This window comes from Phoca vitulina, unplaced genomic scaffold, assembly GCF_004348235.1.
Source record: "Phoca vitulina isolate PV1807 unplaced genomic scaffold, GSC_HSeal_1.0 scaffold8, whole genome shotgun sequence".
NCBI classification, from domain to species: Eukaryota; Metazoa; Chordata; class Mammalia; order Carnivora; family Phocidae; genus Phoca; species Phoca vitulina.
The window spans coordinates 49,988,386-50,012,920 of NW_022589711.1; the positions used below are offsets into that span (position 1 = coordinate 49,988,386).

At 51.9% G+C, this 24,535-nt stretch overlaps 1 protein-coding gene across 2 annotated transcripts in view; it reads left to right on the forward strand.

The window, feature by feature from the left end:
• Positions 1-8,359: 8,359 nt before the first annotated feature.
• The window catches only part of TMEM44 (transmembrane protein 44), a 32,189-nt gene continuing 16,013 nt past the window's right edge, over positions 8,360-24,535 (forward strand). For both annotated transcript variants that reach the window (XM_032406884.1, XM_032406885.1), the window contains exons 1-8: positions 8,360-8,502; positions 10,950-11,076; positions 12,999-13,092; positions 14,167-14,333; positions 14,527-14,613; positions 18,522-18,692; positions 20,259-20,387; positions 22,463-22,567. In XM_032406884.1, coding sequence (XP_032262775.1) covers positions 8,360-8,502; positions 10,950-11,076; positions 12,999-13,092; positions 14,167-14,333; positions 14,527-14,613; positions 18,522-18,692; positions 20,259-20,387; positions 22,463-22,567 — 1,023 coding nt within the window. The remainder of the gene's footprint in view (positions 8,503-10,949; positions 11,077-12,998; positions 13,093-14,166; positions 14,334-14,526; positions 14,614-18,521; positions 18,693-20,258; positions 20,388-22,462; positions 22,568-24,535) is intronic.

Genomic DNA, 24,535 nt, shown 5'->3' on the forward strand with positions numbered 1-24,535 from the left:
GTGCTTACTGGCCACTTGCATATCACCTTTGGAAAATGTCAAGAGATCCTTTGCCTATTCTTTGAGTTATCTTGTTACTGAGTTACAAAAGTCCTTTGTACATTGTATGTACAAGTCCCTTATCAGATCTGTCATTTGCAAATGTTTTCTGCCATTCAGTGGGGTGTCTTTTCATTTTCTTACAGTGTCCTTTGGAGCACAGTTTTAATTTTGATGAAGTCCAGATGTATCCATTTTTTCTTTGGTTGCTTGTGTTTTTGGTGTTAAATTTAAGAAACTATTCACAAATCCAAGGTTACTAAGATTTACCCCCTATGTTCTTACTAAGAGTTTTATAGTTTTAGCTCATAGATTTACGTCTGTGGTCCATTTTGAGTTACTGTATATGGTGTGAGGTAGTTGGACCAACTTCATTCTTTTACATATGGTATCCAGTAGTCCCAACACCATTTGTTGAAAAAACTAGTGTTTACCCATTGAATTGTTTTGGCCCCCTTGTCAAGAATTGAACATAAATGTGTGAGGGCTTATTTCTGGATGTATACCTTTGGTATTTAACTTTTGTGAGTGTGGAACAATTGTGAAGAGCATCTGCCTCAATTTTCTAGCAAATATTACTAGTAAGAGATGTCTTTGTGGATGCCCCACACCACTCCATATCCCTTAGCCCACTATGAGTTCACCTGCAGCCCCAGTGGACAGTTCCTGTGCAAGTCTTTCCACCACCAAAGCCCTGTATTCCTTTCTCCTGCCCCACAGGAGCCTGCTCAGCCTGCACACAGGGCAGTCTAGAAGGGCTGGGGATATAACACCCCCAGAGCAACCGCCAACTGGTGAACGGGCTGGTTGGTAAGTGCCCCGGCTTCCCTATCACTCCGTGAGTACCTTGTACATGTGCCTCACTGCACCCTCAGAGGGATTGAGCCCCACTTGCCCACAGTGAACATCACCTCACTAACTCACCTGTGGCCTTTCTCCCTCCCCTCACTTTCTCCACTCCCTCACTTCTGCTTCATTGGATTGCCTCCCAAATAAACTAAGCCTAAGGGGTGCTGGGTGGCTCAGTCAGTTAAGCGTCCAACTCTCGATCTCAGCTCAAGTTGTGAGCTCAAGCCGCATGTTGGGCTCCACTTTAAGTCTGGAGCCTACTTAAGAAAATTAACTAAACCTAAGTCCTCTGCTTAGAGTCTGAAAAACCAAAACTAGGACACCCTGAAAGGGGGCTTTCTAGTTTCACCTTTGCTTCTGCCCAGAATGGGTGTCTGGTGAAGCATCCTTTCAACTTTTTTAGGTATCCTCACCCTTGTAGCAGTTAGTACTCTAGACTAAATAAATTCCAGTCATTAGCATTATCACTTTATTGTTTTGAATTTTTTCCCAGCATTTTATTACAAGAAATATACTGTCCTTTTAAAGTAGAACCTGGTACACATCTGTCATCTGTTTACTTTTTGGGAAACTAGAAGGAAGTTAAGGTTTTGGTCAAGATATCAATAGCAACATATGCTTTCTTCGTAGGTAAACTGGAAAATATGGCAGCAAGCCAGAAATCTGTTTAATGCCATCCCTCTAACGTCTTTGTGGAGAAGTGAGGAAAAATCATTCAAAATATCCACCCTTAACCATTTGTTGTCTGTCGTGTTCATCATACTATTGACCAGTTGAGGGTGAAGAGGGCCCTAGAGAAAGGAAAGATTTTGCTTTCAAAAGACTCTGATATGAAGGGAAAACAATTTTGAGCAATCTAAAAGTGAAAGGCATTATGTAAGTGACAAGTGCCCAGTACACAGTAGACTCTGAATACATCTTTTAAATGTTATATTGAAGTGTGATATGTATACAGAAAGCACACAATCTTAAGAGTATAGATAGCTGACTTTTCACAAACAACACATTGATGCAACCAGCACCTTGATTAAGACACAGAAGGGTCGGGGCACCTGGGTGGCTCAGTTGGTTAAGTGTCTGCCTTCGGCTCAGGTCTATGGTTCCAGGGTCCTGGGATCGAGCCCCACAAGCCTGTTTCTCCCTCTCCCACGCCCCCTGCTTGTGTTCCCTCTCTCGCTGTCTCTCTCTGTCAAATAAATAAAATCTTTAAAAAAAAGACACAGAAGGGTCAGCATTCTGTGCTTCCTTTCAGCCACAAACTGACCTTCCCAAGAGTAACCGCTATTCTGACCTTTTCACCAGCTTTTGTATGATACATACACAGTCTACATTGTGTACTCATGTATCTGGCTTCTTTAATCCAACATTGTGAGATTCGTCCATAGTCTTACATATGATAAATAATAAATTGTCATTGCTCTAGGGTAGTTTATGGTTCTATTATTGATGGACATGTAGATGTTTTTGCAGGTTTGTTTTTTTTTTAATTTTTAATTAACTTTATTTTCTAGAACAGTGTTTGGCTCGCAGCAATATTAAGCAGTAAGTACAGAGTTCCCATATTCGCCAGTCCTCACATATGCACAGCCTCCCCCACCCTGAACACCCCGCACCACAGTGGTGCATCTGTTAACAGTGAACCTACACAGACACATCATTATTCTCCAAAGGGTTTTGATTTTTAAAAGTTGTGCTGCTATAGATGTTGTAATATGGGGGTCGTCAAATAGAACTTTCTGGCTACAGTGCAAATAAATGTTCTATAATCTGTGCTATCCTATAGGTAACTACAGCCAGATGTGACTATTAGGCACTTAAACTGTGACTAGTAACAACTTCAGAAGTTAATTGATAACAGTAATGACTTTTAACTCTTGCCTGACCCAACAATCAAAGGTTTCAGAATTTTTTCAGGAGAGTGGGGGAAGAAAGGGGTGGGTTTCATATTTATAATTTGTACATCTTGGCTACTTCTAAAGTAGGTAACTAAGAGTTGCAAATATTCAAGTACTGAATTCTATTTAGTTGGCTCTTTAAAAGGTGAGTAACCGGGGCGCCTGGGTGGCTCAGTCGTCTGCCTTCGCCTCGGGTCATGATCCCAGAGTCCTGGGATCGAGCCCCACATCAGAGACTCCCTGCTCGGTGGGAAGCCTGCTTCTCCCTCTCCCACTCCCCCTGCTTGTGTTCCCTCTCTAGCTAGCTGTCTCTCTCTGTCAAATAAGTAAAATCTTTAGAAAAATAAATAAATTGATTAATTAATTAAAAGGTGAGTAACCTGGGGCCCCTGGCTGGCTCAGTCGGTAGAGCATGCGACTTGATTCTCAGTGCGTGAGTTTGAGCCCTACATTGGGGGTAGAGATTACTTAAAAATTTTCCTTAATGTAATGTTTCAACATCTATGAGTTCCATTAGCCCTTGCCTAGCTTCTGAGCATTGTGAAGTAAGTGACTTTCAGCAACAGGGTGTTATTAATGAAGAACTTGAGGGGGAACCAAAAGTAGAATTTTCACAAGACCAAACAGTGAGTTGATGATGGAGGTTAAAGAAGAACTGAGGACCCTGACAGTCCTACCACCTGCTTCTCTCATGACAGTCCAGCATGTCCACAGTGGGCCTGATTCAGATCTGGAAATGCCATTATTTCAAAATGCATCCTCTGAGAATTGATTTCTATATTGCTAGCAGGTAAATCCAACTGGCAGAGAGCCTTTTTTAATGTTGCTGTTTGAGTAGTAGCCACAAGCCCTTCCTCTAAATAAAACATCCGACAGGGACACTGGCAGGGGGCAGCACGTCCTCAGAAGGGAAGCGGCTGAGCTGCCGGCCTGTCCCCCCAAGGAGACTGGCACTTCCAGCCTCGCCGGCTGCCGGCTCCTGCAGGACAGTCCCGGCAGCCACAGCCCTTCCTTGTCCAGGACAAAGCCTGTGGGCTCAGTGCCCCTGCTAACAGGAAATGCCGCAGAGGGAGGACCTGTGTGACGGTCCTCTTGTTAGCTTTTCTTTTCGGCAAACTCTGGACCATGGCCAAAGGAACATTAGCTTTAGCTTCTGGGTGGGGCAGCTGCCGGGCCTCCAGGAGCCTGGTGAAGGAACTGATTCACTTCCTGAGGGCCGACTGTGTGAAAGGCCCTGTGGAAGGTCCTGGCAGAATTTGGGAGAGGTCCTCGCAGCAGGAAGGGCGTAGGCTCACCTATATAAGCCTGTGTTCCCGACCGGATGAAGTCCCGCTGCCCTGATGACTGGGTGGCGCGGCCCGCTCTCCTGCCCGTCTGCTCCCTTGCTGCAGGACCTCTCCTGCTGGGCTTCGGCTTTTGCTCGTGCCACGCTAGTGCCAAAAGCAAGCTTACCCGCCCAAGCCCCGCTTGTGGGTTTCTTAAAAGCCCTTCCAACACACCCGCACGCACGATGGTGGGGGCACCGAAGCATCGTAAACATGCTCTTACTACAGTACATATCACGTCAGTCCAGGGCGCCTGCGTGGCTCAGTCGTTAAGCGTCTGCCTTCGGCTCAGGTCATGATCCCAGGGTCCTGGGATAGAGCCCCGCATCGGGCTCCCTGCTCAGCAGCAAGTCTGCTTCTCCCTCTGCCTGCCGCTCTGCCTATCTGTGCTCTCTCTCTCTGTCAAATAAATAAATAAAATCTTAAAAAAAAAAATCCATTCGTTCAGTAACTATTTTCCTTATTACGTGCTAGGCACTGAGTCAGGTGCTGGGGATACAGATAGGAACTAGACAGCCCTGGCTGAAGATGCTCCCAGCCTGGCAGAAAGACAGCACTCATCCCGCTCTGAGGGGTGTGCTAGCTGAGGAGGAGTATAGGCCCAGGGGCTTGTGCCCCTCCAGGACCAGGACACAGAGCAGCCTGGGCAGGGAGGACTGCTTCAGGAGGCTCCAAAGCCCACATTCTTCCCATTGCATTTTCCTATGAGCCAACATGTCCAGGGACTGGCATGAGCTCCCCACAACCAGTCCGCCCCCACGGAGGGCCATCTCCACAAGCCCGCATTTCTCATAAGAATCTCACAGGAAGCTTGTGGGAAGGCAGTGTCATAGGCTAATGGCCCCCCAAAATACCAGGTCATAATCCCTGGAACCTTATATGGGAAACGAGTCCACAGATGTGATTCGGTTAAGGATCTTGAGATGGGGGGTGTAACGTGGATGATCTGAGCAGGTCACAAATGCAATCTTTATAGGAAAGAGACAGGGAGATCGGACACAAGACGAGGCCAGCGTGAGCACGGAGGGAGAGACGGAGTTAAGTGATGAGGCCTCAAGCAAGGAGCGCTGGCAGCCACCAGACGGGGGATGAAGCGAGACAATGAATGGATTCCCCTTCTAGAGTCCCCTTGATTGTGGTCCAGGGAACCTGCTTTCAGAACCGGGAGGGAATATATTTCTGCTATTTTAAGCCACTAAGTTTATGCTCATCTGTTAGAGCAGCCACAGGAAATGATGAATCGGTGCAGATTCCAAGCACATGTGCCCAGAGAGCTGGATTCAGCAGGGACGCTTTCTGACAGGCCGGCTGAGTGATCCCCACACCTCCGTCTATGCGCCACACCGCCCCCAGTGCTTTGGGAGGGGACTCAGGGCTTAACCCCTTAAATGAGGGTTTTTTTGGGGTTTTTTTAAGATTTTATTTGTTTATTTGAGATAGAGCGAGAGTGAGAGAGAGAGAGCACAAGCAGGGGGAAGCAGGCTTTCCACTGAGCAGGGAGTCCAATACTTGATCCCAGGACCCTGGGATCATGACCCGAGCGGAAGGCAGCCGCTTAACCGAATGAGCCACCCAAGTGCCCCTTACATGAGGGGTTTTTTGTCTGGGTTCTCGTATTCCACAAAATCTATAGTTGCATTTCAGGACTTCCACAAATTCCTTAAGATTATATGAACAACTGCGTGGGTGGGCACACATGTTCCTAATTTTTAGGGTTGAGGTTTTCTCCAAATTCTCAAAGAGTTCACTGGAAAGGCTGAGAACTAACCACTCTAAGGAAAAACTGCTGAGGTGTGTAAACCTGGTCCAGGGTGGGGTGGGGAGGAATGAAGCAATTCGTTCAACTGGGCCCAGCCTCCAAGGGCTTATACTGAGCCTGAGGGACAGGGAAGTCCTAATAAGAAGCAAATCAAATTAAATTCTGGTGTCTTCAAGCCTCAACAAAGCAGAGCATAAGGTAGCTGTGCCCTACGGGAACCTTGTGAGAGGACACAGGCAGGGTCTGTCCTCGTTTTAGCGACATAGTTCATGGAATGGATTCTCTTTTGGGAACAGTAGGTAGGCCATGTCACCAGAGGAACCCAGGATCCCAGCAATCACAGGTCGGTATCCACAGGTGTTCCCGAAGAACCCACAAAGAACCATCAGGCAGGGCCATCAGACTGTGGGTATTTGTTTATGTCTATGAGAAACCTGGCTACTATATTTTTTCCTTTTATTTATTTTTTTAAGTTTTTATGTATTTGAGAAAAAGTGAGAGAGATTTTTTCCTTTTAATTTAACCTTTTAATCTTGCCTTAGTTGGTGTTCATTTTATATCACTTTATCTTAATCATTTCCATATTTTAATTTTGGCCCCTTCTTTTGAATAACATATTTTCATTTTACTTTTGCTTGTTCTATTGCTTGTTTGATGTCTCTCTCTCTCCTACTGGACCGTAAGCTCCATGAACGTAGAGACTTGTCTGTTTGTCTCAAAAACATGTCCTCAGAGGCGCCTGGGAGGCCAGTTAGTTAAGCACCTGCCTTCGGCACAGGTCATGATCTCAGGGTCCTGGGATGGAGCCTGGTGTCTGGCTCCCTGCTCAGGGGGAAGTCTGCTTCTCCCTCTGCCCCTCCCCACTCCCCCCCCACCCCGCTCATGCCCTCTCTCACACTCTTTCTCTCTCAAATAAATAAAATAAAATCTTTTAAAACAACAACAAAAAAACCCCGTCCTCAGCTCCTAGCCTGAAAATGTCTGACAAATAGTGTTTCATTTCTCCTGTGAGTGGTCATAACTTTAAATATAAATGAATCTGTAAAATAATGTAGCCACTTTGGAAAACAGTCTGGCAGTTCCTCAAAACCTCAAACAGTTACCAGGAGCCCCAGCAATTCCACTCCTAGGGACATGCCCAAGAGAACTGAAAACGTCTGTCCACACAAAACCTTTTACACAAATGTTCACAGCAGCATTATTCATAAGAACCAAAACGTGCAAACAACCCAAGTGTCCGCCAACTGATGAATGGATAAATAAAATGTGATATATCCACACAATGGAATATTATTCAGCCATAAAAAGAAAGGAAGTTCTGACACACTCTACAGCATGGATGAACCTTAAAAACACTATGCTGAGTGAAAGAAGTCACAAAAAGCTCACTTATTGGATGGGACTGCCTTTAGATAGAATTTCCAGAACAGGAATGCCTGGGTGGCTCAGTCGGTTAAGCATCTGCCTTCGGCTCAGGTCACCATTCCAGACTCCTGGGATCGAGCCCCGCATCGGGCTTCTTGCTCAGCCGGGAGCCTGCTTCTCCCTCTGCCTGCCCCTCCCCTGGCTTGTGTGCTCTCTCTCTCACAAATAAATAAATAAAATCTTTAAATAAATAAATAATAGAATTTCCAGAACAGACAAACCCGTAGAGACAGCAGATAGATTTGGGGTTGCCTAAGGCTGCCAGTGTGGAGGGGAAAGTAATTGCTAATGAGCACCGGCTTCCTGGCAAGTGAGGAAAATGTTGTTAAATTAGATAGTGGTGGTGGTTGCACGACTATGTGGATACACTAACAACCACTGAATTGTACTTGGGCGACTCCGTGGGGGGTGGGGGTGGGGGTGGAGGGTCGCCGACGGCTTCCGACAATGGAGACGAGATGCGGGGATGGCGGGGGCGGGGGATGAGGGGGGTTGTGTCCTCCTGCCCGGCCTCCCACCGCACCCTTTCTTTTGTACCCTCAGAAGGCTCAGACCGCCCGCTCACCCCCAGGATCCCCAGCACCCAAGGGCTGCGCCAGGCGCGAAGTAGGTGTATTGCTCGGTTCAGAAAATGGGGTGCTTAATAAGCGAAGTGCCTTGTACCGTACCCCCCGGTTCACGGGATTCGGCTCTGGCCGCCAGGTCGCGGGGTGGGGGACCGCAGGGGGTCCGGGAGCGGCGCCGCCGCGGCTGTCGGGGGGCGGGGGCCGCAGCCTTTGTGCGGAGGCCGCTGCCCGCTCCCGCCGCTGGGGGGCGGCCTCTGGGCCGCCGACCCCCGACAATAGCGCGCCGGGTGGGGAGACGCGCGGTGCCGGAAACTTTTCCCTCGCGCCGCCGCCGCTGCTAGCGCCCATCTCCCGGCCGCGGCCGTGCGCTCTGCCGGGGCCGCCGCCGCCTCGGGGGCACCGGGCCGGGGGAAGGGGGCGCGGGGCGGCAGCGCAGGCGGGCGGCGCCCGGGCCCCGCCACGCGGGAGGCTGGGGCCCGGGCCGGGCGGAGCCGGACAGCCATGGGGGAGGCTGCCAGCCCCGCGCCCGCGCCCGCGCTCTGGGACTGGGACTACCTGGACCGCTGCTTCGCCCGCCACCGCGTCTGCATCTCCTTCGGCCTGTGGATCTGCGCCTCCTCCTGCTGGATCGCCGCCCACACGCTGTAATGGGGTCGGGACCGGGCGGCGCGGGGTGGGGGCCGGATCGGCCGCGGGGGGCGCGGGGCTAGCGGGGCGCGGGGCGCTAACCCCACACCCCCGCCGCCAACTCCCTCCTGGAAACCTGGGAGGAAGGGGGCAGAGAGGGAGGAGGCAGGAGGCAGCTCAGCTCCGCGATCGAAAGGAGCCTTCGGCTGCGGACTGAAGTCGGGACTTCTTTCCGGATTCCGCGCACGGGAGGCTGGCTGGGGGCCAGCAGGAGGAGGCCGGGTGGTGCAGTGCGTGGGGCCGGGGACGGCAGCCGCCAGTCCTGCCTGGGTTCTATTGTCAGCCCTTCCCCGCCGACTGGCGGTGTGAGCTGGGCAAGCTTAAAACCTCTGAGGCTCATTTTCCTCACCTAGATGGGGATGGTAACTCATGGGTCGGATGGCAGGATTAACTGAGTTAGTCCCTGTAAAGCTCTTAGTGTGTGCTCATTAAACATCCTTATTATTGTTCCCGCGCCACCACCAACATCTGGCAGAGGGCAAGGACCTAGGACAAGGCTCTCGGTGTTTCTGGCCTCCCTTTACCCAAGGCCCTCTGATCAGCCATGGGGACTGGCGATGATCCGACTCTGGCCACAGTGGTCACCGTCACTTGGGTCCTAAGCTGGCTGAAGCCTGGTTAAAGACGGCCTCCAGGTCTTCGGCCACCCTGTCCCAAGCTGGTGCAACGCAAGTATTCCCCGGCAGAGGAGAAAGGACCAGCAACCCGGGGGGGGGGGCTGGCACTGGCTCATCGTAGGCACCCCGTGGACATTGCACTCCCTCGTGTGATATCGCTGCAGAGATTTGGCAGCCCCCGTACTCAGTCACTGGAATGCAAATAAAAAGACCCTTAGAACATTTACTGTGGGCCCAGTGTTGCATTTATTAACTCATTTCATCCCTGCCACAGCCCCATGAGGGAGGGACTGTTAGTACTCCCATGTACTAATGAGGAAGCTGGAGGTTCTGACAGGTTAACTAACTTGCCTGAGTGAATGGAAAGAACTGAACCCCCAGACCCTTATAGAAAGGGGCAGACTTGTGAGGATTAAACTGTCCAGCGGACACTAAGGAGGCACTCTACGTGCATTATTAGGCATTTCCTGACCTGGAAACTCGAGTTGGGAGAGGTTAGGTAAGTCCCCCGAGAATGCCCAGCTGGTCAGTCCGAGGGCAGAGGCTCTGCTTTTTCAGCCCACCTCAGGTCTGCACACCCATTGTTTTCAGGACATTGCCCTCCTTGAGCCCCTCCCCACCTTGTCTTCAGGGAATGTATGTCCTCCAAGCTGTGTGTGGCCTGGGGTAGGGTCAGCCCAGGTTGCCCCTCCCCTGAGGGCTGGGGAGCAAAGCCTCCACATGCAAAGCCAGAGGGTCTGCCATGAACTCACCGAGTCACCATAGGCCTCACTTTTCTCAGCTCTCCAATGTGAGGGTTGAAATCAACTATTTCTAATCTGAGCCCAGAGAGTCTCTAGAGTCTTCGCTCTTAGGCTTTGAATTGGTGTCAGGAGCCCAGGGCCCAAATGAAAGGTTTCCGTTCTCACTGTGAGCTTGGGGCTTCGTCTGGCAGATCAGGAAATGTGGGAACCCAGCAGCCTTCCCTCCTCCTCCATTGTGCCCCAGGGCGGGCCCTCAGAACCAGCCAAACAGTCCTAACGACGACGTGGAGTGAGTACCACCTTGTGGTTGAAGAAAATGAAACAAGAGCTGCAATGGTGCCTCAGTTTCTCCATAAAATGTAGCACGGAAACATCTAGAACAAAGTGTTTCTAAGAGATCTCTGAGCCCTTCCAGGCTGTTGTGCCTTTCTGTGCTTGTTCCAGGGGAGTGGGGCAGGGCAGGAAAAGGGGAATGAGGGAGGGAAGTCAGGCCCCTCCCTAGGGGCCTGTAGGGAGAGGTCAGCCCAAAGTGCCATGGCATCTTTGAGAAGTCTTGCTCGCTGTGTGTGTGTAAAGAACATGCTTAATCTGGGCAAGGGCTGGTAGAAGCCAGGCCACCCCCCTGCACGTACGGCTTTGAAGGATTTCACGTGAATTTGAAAGAATCAAGTTGCCTTTTTCATTTAGGCAATTATTTTTATAACCCGCATGTTTCCTTTCAATAATCAAACCTGACAGCTAGTTTGCCAGCACTGAGTAGTAGGTCATGAACTTGAGTTGGCCTGATTTGTGGGAGGAAAGAAATTCCTCTTCATTAGAGAGGCAGGTCTGGCTCGTGCCGTGGGCTCGTGCTGCAGTCTTTGATCCTTGATTTTCCTATCTGTAAACCAAGTTCAAAAATACCCGCCGAATCCCTGGGGGGAGAGAGTGCTTCACAGGGACACAAAGTCACAATTGCCCTTTTCAGACACCTGCTCTGGGAACCCCCTCATGGCTCTGGTGTTCTGTCCATACCCACCAACCCCCCCCCGTCTGTCACCACAGGCTTCTCTATCTGAGATGTGCAAAGAGATCCGGACGGGACCAGTCAGTGCTGTGTGCGGCGTGCTGCCTCCTGACCAGCCTCTGTGACACCATCGGGGCCATTCTGGCCAGACAGCTCACCATCCAGGTGCGTCGGGCCCACAGGTGACAGTGGCCTCTGTCTGGTTCCATCACCGTCAAGGTGCGGTTTCGCCTCATGCCTGTGCCCTTGTTGGTGTTTCTGCCCCCATCCGGTGCTCCTGCCCTGAGAGCCACATGGCTCACTTCTCATCTCCTTCGGGGCTTTGCTCAAAGGTCAGCTTCTCGGTGAGGCCTCCCCTGAGCACTCACGTGCAGCCGTGCCCTACCTCTACCGCAGGGGCTCCAGACCCCTTCAGCCTGCTCTGTTTTTTCCCATAGCTGACGCCCCTGATACACCGTCTGTTTTCCTTACTTATGCTTCTTGCTTCTGGTCTGTTAACCCCTACTAGAGGCTCAGATCCCCAGGGGCAAGACTTTGTATTCACTACCTTATCCCCATGACTTCAAACAGCAGCTGGGACAGAGTAGATGCTCAATAAATAGTGATGGTTGTGGTGATTGTTTTTAGAGCCTTGTTTTTATTGTTTTAGAAGCAGTGGGGAGTCTGCTTCTCCCTCTGCCCCTCCCCCCAACTCATGTGCACCCTCTCTCTCTCAAATAAATAAATAAAATATTATTTTAAAAATAAATAAATAAATACTTCACTATGTACTTGGCACTGAGGGCTTGTCTCATATGAATTCATTTAATACTCAAATTATCTTATGACCTAGGCTCTCTCTTTATCCCTGTTTTACACACGTGGACACTCGGGCTTAGAGGTTGAATAACTTTTTTTTTTTTTAAAGATTTCATTTATTTATTTATTTGACAGAGAGAGAGAGAGAGCACAAGCAGGGGGAGCGTCAGGCAGAGGGAGAGGGAGAATAGGCTCCCTGTTGAGCAGGGAGCCCAATGTGGGGCTCGATCCCAGGACCCTGGGATCATGACCTGAGCCAAAGGCAGATGCTTTTTTTTTTTTTTTAATATTTTATTTATTTATTTGACAGAGAGAGAGACAGCAAGAGGGAACACAAGCAGGGGGAGTGGGAGAGGGAGAAGCAGGCTTCCCGCTGAGCAGAGAGCCCGATGTGGGGCTCGATCCCAGGACTCTGGGATCATGACCTGAGCCGAAGGCAGACGCTTAACGACTGAGCCACCCAGGCGCCCCCGAAGGCAGATGCTTAACCGACTGAGCCACTGAGGCGCCCGAGGTTGAATAACTTTTATAAGGTCCAGTAAGCAGCAGTGCCAGGAATCAAACTGCTTTTTTTTTTTTTTTTTTAATTTTATTTATTTTGAGAGAGAACATGCTCGTGAGCTGGCGGGGAGGGGGATTGGAGGGGGGGCATGTGGGCAGGGCAAAGGGAGAGAAAGAGGGAAAGAATCCCAAGCAGACTCCACGCTGAGCATGGAGCCCCACTTGGGACTCGATCTCATGACCCTGAGGTCAGGACCTGAGCCGAAATCAAGAGTCGGACCCTTAACTAACTGAGCCACCCAGGCGCCCCTCCAGAGACTGCTGTTGACCAGTGACTCGCCTGGCATAGTAGCTGGTGCTCTGGTAGGTAGGAGCCTCGTCCGTTCCTCCAGGTGCTGGTCTGAGCACTTTCCATGTATTGGTTCATGCAATCTGCTTAGCGGAGGGAGGCGCTGTTACTATCCCTGTTCTACAGAGGAGGAAAGTGAGGCCCAGAAAAGGTCAGTGGTTGGGCCAAAGTCACACAGAAGAGGCTGGCCGTGCGCTGGGAAGAGTGCGGAGTGAGAAGTGGAGGGCTGGTTCTGCTCATGGGCCTCTGCCTAAGGGATCGGTCATTCACGCGCCCCACCTCCTCGTCAGTCAAACGGAGTTGATAACCAGCCTTTCCTGGGGCCAGTAGGCGGCTTTGCCGGGAGCACTACGTCAGTGGGAGAGGAGACCCAGGATGAGAGGTGCTGTGGTCACTGGAGAACGCTCGAACACCAAGACTCTCTCTCCTTTGCTCCCAGGTATTCACGGGTGCCTACCTGGCAGCTGTTGACTTGGTGAACTTTGTCTTCATCCTCTTCCCCATCTGTGGCTGCAGACTGAAGTCTCACGTGGGTGAGTGTGTGGCCTTCTGTTCCTGTGTGCGTTCACCCACTCTTTCATCAGCGTGCTCAGTGCCTGCTCCTTGTCGCACCTGAGCCGGGCCCCTGCCGGGTGCAGACAAAGGAATTGGCTCCCTGACCCCAGCCAGGGAAGAGAGGCAGGGCCCTAAAGAGTCATTGGTTCTGCTAGTGAAGCGGTGCACGCACACCATGCGCAACCAGAGGGAAGGATGTGACCGTGGAATGGGGACCGCAGGGAAGGGTACTCCAGGTGAAAAGAACAGTGTGAGCAAGGGCCAGGAGGTGGGGTAGTACAGGCTGTGGGAAGGAACAGTGATATCTCGGTGTGCGAGTCCAGGATGGCCAAACAAAGCCCCGTAACTTCCGGAAATGGATGCCAGAAGTGGGCGTGGGCCACCTCGGGCAGAGAGTCCCTGAGCTGGGATGGGTCACCCTGACTCTGTGGGACCGGGCCTTCCTGAGAAGGGTCAGCAGTGTGCCCAGACCCTTGTCCAGAAAGGAAGTGCTTGCACCGGTGGGGTAAGGTAAGATGTCCCCAGCTGCTCAGCACTGCCCAGAGGAGCCATGTTCTTACTAGAATTTTCAGAGGATTATCTGTCTTATATTTCAAGGAGACTTCCAAGACCGTGCTCCTTTTTGCTCACAGTTTCGGGCCCCAGCACAAACACACTGATGCATTCCCCACGGTCGCGCCGGCTCTGCTCAGTGCCAGGCTCTGCAGAGCTTACGGAAGCTGCCGGGCCGTGGGGCCTGCCCTCGGGGGGCTCCGCTCTCGCAGAGGCCACTCTGTGCGCAGATACATGTGAAGCACGAAACGCTATCGGAGGGCGGAGGAAGGAGAAGAGCGCCAGTCGTGAGGGGGGATGGGATGGGGTGGTGGGGAGGAAGGACTTCTCCAAAGACGAGGCGCAGCCACGGGGCCTTGAGGGGTGGGGAGGATGTGGCCTGTAGAACAACTTGGGAACTGGTTCTGGCATCAGGGCTGGCTTGACAGCTGGTTTTCACAGGCCGCGGTCCATCGAGTTCTAGATCCCAGAAGCCTGTGGCATTGTGGTGTTTGTTGCAGGTCGGGGCTCCCGGGAGAGGAAGAGGGGGCGGCGGCTCAGGGCCAGCGTATTTGCTCTGGCCCTGCCGCTGAGCCTGGGGCCAGGCTGGGCGCTCTGGGCCGCCGTCCCAAAGGCTTCGGGCCCCGTCCGAGGGCCCCAGCGGAGGCTGCTGGAAAGCCTGCTGCAGGTGAGGCTGAGCCCAGGAGGACGTGGGGCTGTGCGTGTCCCTTCCCTCCTCACGGTCCCAGCAAATGCCCTGGGTAGGGGATAGGGTTCGGGCTTGCCGTGGTTGGGAGGAAACTACTAAAATTGGGAAAGGATGGGTCTGGGATGCCTGGGCTCTCTCCTCAGGGCCCTGAGCGTGTCACCTACTCCTGCAGGACAATACTGAGATCCTCGGCTACCTGCTGGGTGGCATCGCCGCCTTTGGCTCCTGGGCTTCCCGGATCCCCCCGCTCTCCAGAATCGTGAGGCTGGGTCGGGGCTGGGACTGTGGGTCACCATGGCAGGTCTTAGGGCAGCCGGGAGCATCTTCCAAGCTCCAGGTCCTGGGGTGGAGGGTTGTGTCACACGTGGATCACGTTTGTGTGTGTGTGTGTGTGCACGCGCGTGCACGTGCAGGGGCTGGGCAGCCAACCCACGGGAGCTCAGGGGGCCTGCTGGAGCCTTTCCCGGGACAGCCCATTGTGTTCTCTCCATAGCAAAGAAAAGCAGGCTCTCAGGAAAAAGGCCCTGGGGTTCAGTAAACGAACATCCCACTAGGAAGTGAGACGGTTTCAGAGGAGAGCATCACGAGGCTGCCGGGCTTCTGTGTATTCGGGAGCACCTCCCCACAGAAACTTCCCTGGCATCCAGGCTGAGGGAAGCCCTGTGTTGGCCGGTTCCGGAGGGGACGCAGCCGTGACTTGAGATGCTGTGCTTGCCCTTGGGAAACTCACAGTCTCCTGGAAAGACACGGAAATGCAAAGCAGGATATTTTAATGCTCTGAGAAGGATAGAATCAGATGTTTGGGGTGTCGGAGGAGGGAGAAGAGGGTTCTAAGCTATTCAAATGAGTGAGGGTGAAATCATCACACCGCCAGGCGGGGGGAGGCCACTCAGCTTGGCTCCGAAGGGATGGTGGGCCTGGAGGAGGCAGAGGTGAGGGGAAGCGGGGAGCCCCCGGGAAAAGCCACCAAGGCCGGAGAGCCGCTGTGGAAGAGCAGGATATCGTGGGTGTGCAAACCCGCTCTGCTGTGCCTGGCGGGCCTCGCTGGCAGGAATAACGGCCAGGCCTAACACCGGAAACGTGACGGGCTCCTCGCTGGGGCTAAAAAAAACATCACTTGCCCCAGAGCATCATTTCATAGCAGTTCCAGGAGAACAGATTCGGGGACGGCAGCTGCTTCGTTGGTCATTTGTGGGAAGTGGAAGCCTGTGCCATGCTGGCCGGGAACCCCCCGGGGCATGCCGCCCCCAGACCGAGGGAGGGGAGCGAGGGGAGCGTGGGGAGCCCCTGGGACGTGGGGCTCGAAGACCGTCAGAGGGACTGGTGCAGTGCCTGGCTGTATTAGTTCCCTGGGGCTGCCGTAAGAAAGATTCACAAACTTGGGACAACAGAAACGGATTGTCTCAAAGTACTAGAGGCCGGCAGACCAGTACCAAGGTGTCAGCCGGGCCCTGCTCCCCCTGAAGGCGCTAGGGAAGGAGCTCTTTCAGGCCTCTTTCCAAGTTCCTGGAAGTCCCTTGGCCGATGGCTCCGTAACTCCAGGGTTCACACGGCGTTCTTTCTCCCTGTGTGTGTCCTCATGCGGCCTTCCTTCTGTACGTGTCCAGGCCTAACTTTCCTTTTTATAAAGACACGGTCATATTGGGTGAGGGTCCACCCTAATGACCTCATCTTAACGAGGTCATTTGCAAGGACCCTGTTTCCAGAGAAGGCCACGTTCACAGGCTCTGGAGGCTGGGACTTCAGCATCTTTTGTGAGAGGGGAAAACAAGTCAGCCCCTAACGCCACGCACCTAACATAGCCCCACGACTGTGTCCTTCCTTCCGCTTCGTTTTATTCACAGCGTTTGTCACAGCCTGAAACTAGCTCCTTCAGTTATTGACCAAGTTGTTGGTCCCCAGTAGAACGTGAGCGCCCTGAGGGCAGTGGTCTCGTCTGTTCTGTTCCCCTCTGTATTGCAGGTGCTTGGAGCCTGCCCGTGGTAGGTGCCAGCAGACACTTTTTAAAGACTTAATCTGGTCTGGGACAAAGGAAGCTCATGGATGCAGGAATTAGAAGGGCTTTCTCGGGGCAGAAAGAGCAGCCCTGTTCTCTGTGGTCTAGGGGAAGAGAACCGAAACCAAGACTGGAAAGAGGTTATGGGGGGCGGGGGGCACATCCCATTTATAGGTTAGATGTTTTGCATAGTTTCTGGAATGTTGAAAGCGATCAGTATTGTTATTCCTGTCTTAGGAGGTAGTGGGCTCCCCATCGCTAAAGGCATTCAAGCCTGATGGCCCCTTGGCAGGCAGATAGAGTTAGATCATGTTAGGGATTAGATTGGGCAATCTCTGAGGTGCTGTCTCTGGTCCCACGAAGAAGAGCCCAGAGCTAGGATCCCCTTACTAGGGAGAAACTCAGCAGGGTTTGGGGTGTTCTGGGAAGCCTAGCCAGCACGGCTGTGAAGCCTAGATACCCCCCCAGAAGCTACTTCTAATTTACCCCTGGTGGGGGCGCTGAGGAGCAGAATGGTTGGGTGGCTTTGGTGGAAGAAGTCCCCGTTCTTCCAGGAGGGACGCGCCCGCTGACCAGGATGGCCTACGCTGGCAGCACTGGGATGGAGTGCTGTTGCAGAAGCTGAGGCACGGCTTGCTTCCAGCCCCCAGCGCAGATTTGCCAGGCAGCCTCCTGGCTGAACATCCCCCCCCTGGGTTCTGTGTGACCAGCCAGACGAAGCCCGCATGTGCTGGACCTGCCTTATCTCGAGTCACTGAGCCAACCCCAGCCTATAGCAGTTGCTCAGCACCTACGGTGTGTCCAGTGTGCAGGCAAATAGAGCCCCATAGGCCCTAGTACTGACCCCGAAGGGAGATTGAGTTTTAAAGTCAGTGCGCACCGGGAATGGGTTGGCACGTGAGTGACAGCACAGAGCTCACCCAGGTTGAGCTGATCCAGAGCAGCTGCAGGTGCAAATTCAAGAGGCAGAAGGCAGGTCCCAGCCCTGGCCCTGCAAGTCACCTCCCCTCTCGGGCCATCGGTGTCCACAGTAGATGGGGGTGGGCAGGCTGGGGGATCCCCGAGGATTTCCCATCGCCACAGTGCTGGCTGGGACAGAGCTGCTTCCTGGGCTGAGTCAGGTGCGGCCGGCAGGTCAGGGACCACCCTCCCCAGCCCGGGTGCTGGGTGTCTTTATGAACCATTCTTCAGGGCATGGCCAAGAACAAAACAGGGAGCCCCGGGAACAAAACTTGAAGAAATGCAGAGGGAAACAAAACACTCCCAAGGACTCTTTTTGAGAGTTAAATTAAAAATGGGGAAAATCAACCAAACCTTGCTTTTTCCTCTGAATTTTTTTCGTTCTCTAGCCAAGGCCTGTATATCTCTAAATATAATTATTTAATAAGTAAAATGAATTACATATAATTTATATTTATATAAATTTAAATATGCCGTGTGATTATATATAATTGAAAATATATAGTATTTGTGTATATACATATAAATGTATACATAAAGTGATACATAAAGTGATACAAAGTTTTACAGGTGTGATGTAAAAGGTACTTAACATATAAATATTGAAAGTGGGTTTTTTGGCTTTTGTTTGGTTTTCGTTTTGGTTTTTTTAACCAGTATTGTCATTATTCATTCTCCAAAAATATCCCCTGGCTTCAAAACTTCCAGAATGTTATCTCTAATGTTCTTGACCTTTCCCGGCTGGCCAGATCCAGCATTGGTGGTCCCAGGAAGAGAAGTCAGTCCTTGGCTGTTCATAATTTGTCCTAATTCCCTCCCGTTCTCCCAGCTGACATTCATGAGCCCCTACCCAGTGCGCGGTGTCAGGGATGCTGAGATGGGGAGGACGCTCTCAGGAGCACTCTGTCTGCTGGGATGTGTCGTGTGTCATGGGGCCTGGAAGTGGGAGTGACTCGCCCCTGTTTGGGTGGAGATGGTATGGGAGGTTTCTCAGAGCTGAGTTTAAGCCAGGTTCTGAGGCATGAATAGGCAAAAGAAGCAGTTTAAGCAAAAGCCGAAGCAGCACCTTTGGGGACTGGCCGTGGGCAAAGAGAGGGCTTGCCCTGCAGCCTGCATGCCACCAAGAGCCTAGGTCTTAGAATCCAGCTCTGAGGAAGCTGGGGGAGGGCAGTGCTCCTCCCTGCCCAGCTCCCTCCTCTCTCTCTGTCCAGTGCCAGGGTAAGGTGTTTTCTTCCATCCACCTGTGGACCCGGCTCCTGTCGGCTCTGGCTGGCCTCCTCTATGCCTCGGCCATTGTGGCCCATGACCGGCGGCCTGAGTACCTGCTTCGGGCCACGCCCTGGTTCCTGACCTCCCTGGGCCGAGCTGCACTGGACCTCTCTGTATCCACCTGGGGCCTAGGGGGCTTGACTGCTTGTGTCTCATGTCCTCCCTGCCCCTGTGGTGCCCTCCCTCCCTCTTGCTAGATGGAGCTCTCTCCCAGGGGCCAGGGCCAAGGTTTGAGGCCTGGGGCCGACAGATGCAATTGCAGTTATTTGCAATTTTGTATTTTGTTTCCTTTATGTACATATAAAAGAAAGAATGATCTCTTGGCTGGACCTCTGTGGAGCAGCAGGGGGCAGTGTGCAGGTTCCTGGCCCTGGGAGCAGGAGACCCGGGCACCAGTCTCACTGCTGCTTCTCCCCTGGGCCGGCCCCCACCCTCCCGGGAACCTGTTCCCCTCATCTTTGCCCTGTCTTTCTCACAAGGCCAGGAACGGGCTTTGCAAGCCGACCTGCCATGCAGGGCTAAGCATCCCCGTTCTCCTGTCTTTGGCACTGGAGCCTGGGCTGGGGACACAGATAAAAGCTGACAAGGGCTGCCCTTTGTCAGTGACCGCTGAGCACCTTTCTGGTTCCCCAGTGGGTGTTGCCTGATGCGCGGACACCCCAGTGACCTTGACATGAGAGCCTCAAGGGCAAGCTAAGCTCAGACAGTGGGTAATTTGTGTATGAAAAACCTGTGGATTTATCAAAAATAGTTTAGAAATAGTTAAAAATGGTGGTTTTTCTCATTAGCTGCCATATTAAGTTACCAGAAGTTGGTGGCTTGAGACAAAAGAAATGTATTCTCACAGTTCCATGGGCTACAAGTCCAAAGTCCACGCAGGACCACACTCTCCTGGAGGCTCTCGGGGAGAACCCTCCCTTGTCTCTTCCAGCTTCTGATGGCCCCTTGTGCTCCTTGGCTCTGGTAGCGTAATTTTATCTCCTGCCTCAGTCTTCACAAAACCTCTTGCCTTCGTGTATCTCTGCCTGTCCTCTGCTCTTATAAGGACTCCAGTCATGGGATTAAGGGTCCATCCTAATCCACATGACCTCATCTTAACTATATCAGCACAGACCCTTTAAAGAAAAAAAAAGATTTTATTTTTAAGTCATCTCTACACCCAACGTGGGGCTTGAACTCACACTTGATCTTAGCCAAAAGGCCGAGAAGCAATGGGGCTTGAACTCACAATCCCCAGATCAAGAGTTGTTTGCTCCACCGACTGAGCCATGCAGGGGCTCCAAGACCCTATTTTTAAATAAAGTCACTTTCTGAGCTTCCAGATAGATATGAATTTGGGTGGGGGTGGAGGGGCACTATTCAACCCACTCCGTGTACTGTCCCTGTAAGCCAAGCACTTCAAGGAAGATGTTTTTCAAAATGCTTTTGTTTAACAAGTATTTACTAAGTATTTACTAAATTCTTAGAGGCAGGGTCTTGCTGGCTGCTGGGCCCTTATGGGGGAAATGTCAGATCCGGTTCAGTTCTTAAATGAACATGTCTGTTCTGGGGCCAACCCAGGCAGGATCATCCCCGGGAGGGAGAGAGCCCAGTCAGGGGGGCCCTCGGGGTGTAGAAGTGAAGGTAGCCGTGGGTGGCCGAAATGCTCTGCTTCCTTGGACCTTAACTCTCCCTCTCAGATCATATTCCTCTCCTGGGTGATGAAGAGCAAGATGAGACGGGCCTTGGGATTTGCCCCTGAAGCCGGAGAGAGCCCTGACACCCAAGCCCTCTTGACCTGCGTGGAGAAAGAGGAAGAAAGCCAGGAGGCAAGGTCTCGCCAGCTGGAAAACTGCTGGTCCCACGGGGGGCTGCGTGCGGAACCCTGGGGCTCCCTTGAACTAGGACAGTTGGTGACTTTAAAAAACTACTGTTTATGGAAAAAAAGAAAAAAAATGACCATTTTTGCCCAATACCAAGCACACCTGGAATAAATAGGATCCTCTACTTTTCCAATTACAACATATTTTTTTAAGTTTTTTTGATCTTTTAATAAACTTTAATATATTTTTAGCAACATAGATGGAAGAGTCAAATGTCCATGTATGCTCTTTGGCAATTTACCTCCTCATATATATATGTGTGTGTGTGTGTGTGTATATATATATATGTTCCCGTACTACATAAATTAATAGGTTAATTTAGAAATAATATGATTTTGCCCACATAGTTTAGGAAAACATGTATTCCCACTTTCACGTGCGTCTGTGACGTCCGCATCATGGCCATCACTAACACAGCCTTTTTTCAGTTGATACAGCTAAAAGCTGGTCTTTCAAGGTTTGTTTGTGTAGTGTCCACCATTTACAGTTCCGTCATGCCAGCACGCATGTTTGTCTCCTTTTACTGACTTGAGGAGGTGACCCCTGTGAGTAAGCAGAGCTTCTCCTAACTGAGGCAGTTTACCTTTGTCAAAAGTCCTCGGTTCCCAGTAACTGAGAAATTACTTCATAATACAACAGTGCTTTATCAGGACTAGAACATATAGCAGGTCCCTGTTTTCTAAGATAATTTCTTGAGGAGAAAAATCTCACCTATTGCCTGGGCTCCTCACTTTCCTCGTTTTTCTCTCAGAGCATGAGTGAGACTCTGTGAGCGAGCTGGTCCACTCCTTCCAACGTTCTCGTTTCATACAGTGGAATCTGACAGAGTCAATGAAACAGAAGACAGTGGTGGACATGGCCAAGGGAGAGGGGTTTACGCAAGTGCTTGGACCAGAGCTCCATGTTCCCATCAAGGCTCTAATGGGAGGTTATTTTCATTCCATTCCAGAAACTTAGGAAATTAGGTCCCCACAGAGAGCTAAAGTATTTAAAGAGAGCCTTGTGTGTCTTGGTGTTCTGAAGGGAGGAAGGGGAGCCTTTGCAATGTCTTCCACAGGGTTTTTTTTTTTTTTTCTTAAGATTTTATTTATATATTTAAGAACGAGAGAGAGAGAGACAGCATGAGCAGGGGGAGGGGCAGAGGGAGAAGCAGACTCCCCGCCAAGCAGGGAGCCCGATGCGGGACTCGACCCCAGGGCCCTGGGATCATGACCTGAGCCGAAGGCAGACGCTTCACCGACTGAGCCACCCAGGCGCCCCTCTTCCATAGTTCTTTACAGCGATGGTTCTCAGTGTGTGGTCCCTGGACCAGCATCGGCCGCGAACTTATTGGGGATGCAATTCTGGGGTTCCACCAGCTCTACCAACTCTGAAGCTGAGGGTGTTCTAATAAGTCCATTGGGTGCTTCTGATGCACACTAACATCTGAGAACGATTGCTTTACAAAAGCATTTATTTAGTGCCTACTGCAGTGGTTCCCAGACTTTGCCACGCTTTAGAATCATCTGGGGGGCTTTGAAACTCCAGGTCACATCCCTACCAGTGAATCAGAATGTCTGCTAGGGGGTGGTGGGCAAAGCTAAGCATCAGGGTTTTGTTTTGTTCTGTTTTGTTTTTAACATGCCGGGTGACTCCACTATGCAGCAAAATTTGGGAACCACTGGCCTACTGTGACCTCAAAGAGATAAGAGGGGCACCTGGGTGGCTCAGTCAGTTAAGCATCTGCTTTCAGCTCAGGTCATGATCCTGGGGTCCTGGGATCGAGCCCTGCATCGGGCTCCCTGCTCAGCAGGGAGTCTGCTTGTCCCTCTGACCCTCTCCCCTGTTGTGCTCTCTCCTCCTTCACTCTCTCAAACAAATCTTAAAAAGAGAGAGAGAACATAGGAAGCAGAAAGTGAAATGTACCATGAAACAACAGAAAAAAATAATTAGGGATTCTTTCGAAGAAAATGGGACTTTGGTTTTGGAAACTGTCTCCTGACTAAGAATTCTGTTTTTGTCTCCCCATCTCTGCTTGAAAGAATTCAGATTGGGTGCCTCTCACTACACTACCACCCTGCAAATCACTCAGGACAATGGCAGCCATCAGTCGCTACTTGGAGCTGACCATCGAGCCGGTGCAGCAGGTAAGTGGTGGTGGGCCACAGCCAAGGGTCCAGAAGGGTGGGAAGTAGTCATGGAAGGCTTCCTGGAGGAGGTGACACTTTAGCTGCAGGATGGGCAAGATGAGGCAAGAAAGCATGTAAAAGGAGGAAGGAGCCGTCCAAGGCCTCAGTGGGGGACGGGTGAAAGGCTGGAGAGGAGGCAAGGGAGAGATCGTCCCGCTGTGGAGCCTATCCTCCTGAGGGGCAGGAGTCCAGGAGGCATCAGGACTAGAGACTCAGGGGCAGATGTGCCTTTTAGAGGTGTCACTCAGGCAGTGTTGGAGGGCAGACGAGGCAAGAGGAGATAGAAGCAAGACAGTCAGTGAGGGACAGCTATAAGTCCAGGAGAGAGGTGGTGTGGCCTGAACCAAGGCTGGGGCAGGGGGAGAGGCGGAGACTGAGTGGAGGCTTGGGAGGCTGAAGGAGGCTGAGCGCTCCCGATGACTCCCGAGGTCCTAAGCCTGTGCGCAGAGGGTCCCCAGGAGGAAGAGGTTTAGAAAAGAGATGGGAAGAGGTGACAGGAAGTCCACCCCCTCATCCCACACCCACTAAGACTTCCAGCGACCTCCAAGTCCATAAATCCTGGGTCGGCTCTGTCCTTGTTGGGATTGAACACACTTGGCCACTGGCTGCTTCGGATTTATGGAGCGCCGGCGCTCCCAGCTTCTCTGCACCTTGTGCAGGCCCCTGAGGGCAGGCTGGCCCCCGAGGCTGCAGCACCCCAGCTCGGTCCCCGCAGGGCTCCCTCCTCTCGGCATGCTTGCCCGCCCGGGCCCGCAGTCCCAGAGCGCTCGGGGCCAGCTCCGCTCCCGGCGGGGTCTTCACACGGCACCCCACCCTTGCCGTGTCTGAACAGAACTTGGGATTGCCATGCCCGCCCCCCCCCCCCGTCCTCAAATTCTTCTCTCCCCCTCACTGCACATCCACTCCAGCTGTGAGTCTCCTACATACTGCTTTTACAATAGAGCCAGCAGCCTCCTACCTCATTCCCTCATCCCCTTCTCGGGCGTTAACCTTGCCCCCCCACTCCACCTGCAGCCAGCAGCCAGAAGGGGCAACTACATCGTGTTCCTCCTTGGTCTGAAGCCCCCTGGCTTCCCATCTCATACAGAAAAAAATCTAAAGTTCCACAGACTTGCGAGACCCCGGAGCCCAGCACTCGCTCCCTCCCCGCTTCTCTCCCCTATTCTCTTCCCTCTTCACTCACTCCTCCCAGCTGCCTGGGATTTCTCTCTCCATTCCTGTGCCTAGAATGCTCTTCCTCCTAATTGCTTTTATATGGCTGCCTCCTTCCGGTCTTCCGGACTTCAGTTTAAACGTCACTTTCTCTGGGTGGCTCAGTCGGTTAAGCATCTGCCTTCGGCTCAGGTCATGATCCCAGAGTCCCTGGATCAAACCACCCCATGAGCTCCCTGCTCAGCAGGGAGTCTGCTTCTCCCTCTACCCCTCCCCCCTGCTCTTGATCTTTCTCTCCCTCTCCCCAAAAAATAAAATCTTAATAAAATAAAATAAATGTCACCTTCTCAAAGGCCATCCCTGACTACACACTCAAAAGTAGCCTCTACCTTTCTATCATATTTCTCTATTTTACTGCCTTTTTAAATACTCTACAAAGCACTTCTCACTATCTTTTACTTTGGTTGTCTGTCTCCTGCTGGGATGTAAACTTTGCCTCCTTCTCTCCTGTTTGCCTAGACCCTGGTGTGTGAGGCCCTCGGTAAAGGCTGTTTGGATGTTTGGAGCGTGGCACGAGCTCAGTGGTAGCGGCCCCGTTCAGCTGCCTGAGAGACGGGCTGGTGCTCAGAGTTTGGGCCTGAAAGATAGGTTTTACTCTTTGTTGTGGTTCCTTGGAAAGGAGGCACAAGTAACCCCAGGATGTCAGTGGCATTCAGAGAGATTGAGAGCACGCTTTCACAGTTTAGAGCCCACTTGGGCCATGAAATCCTTGTT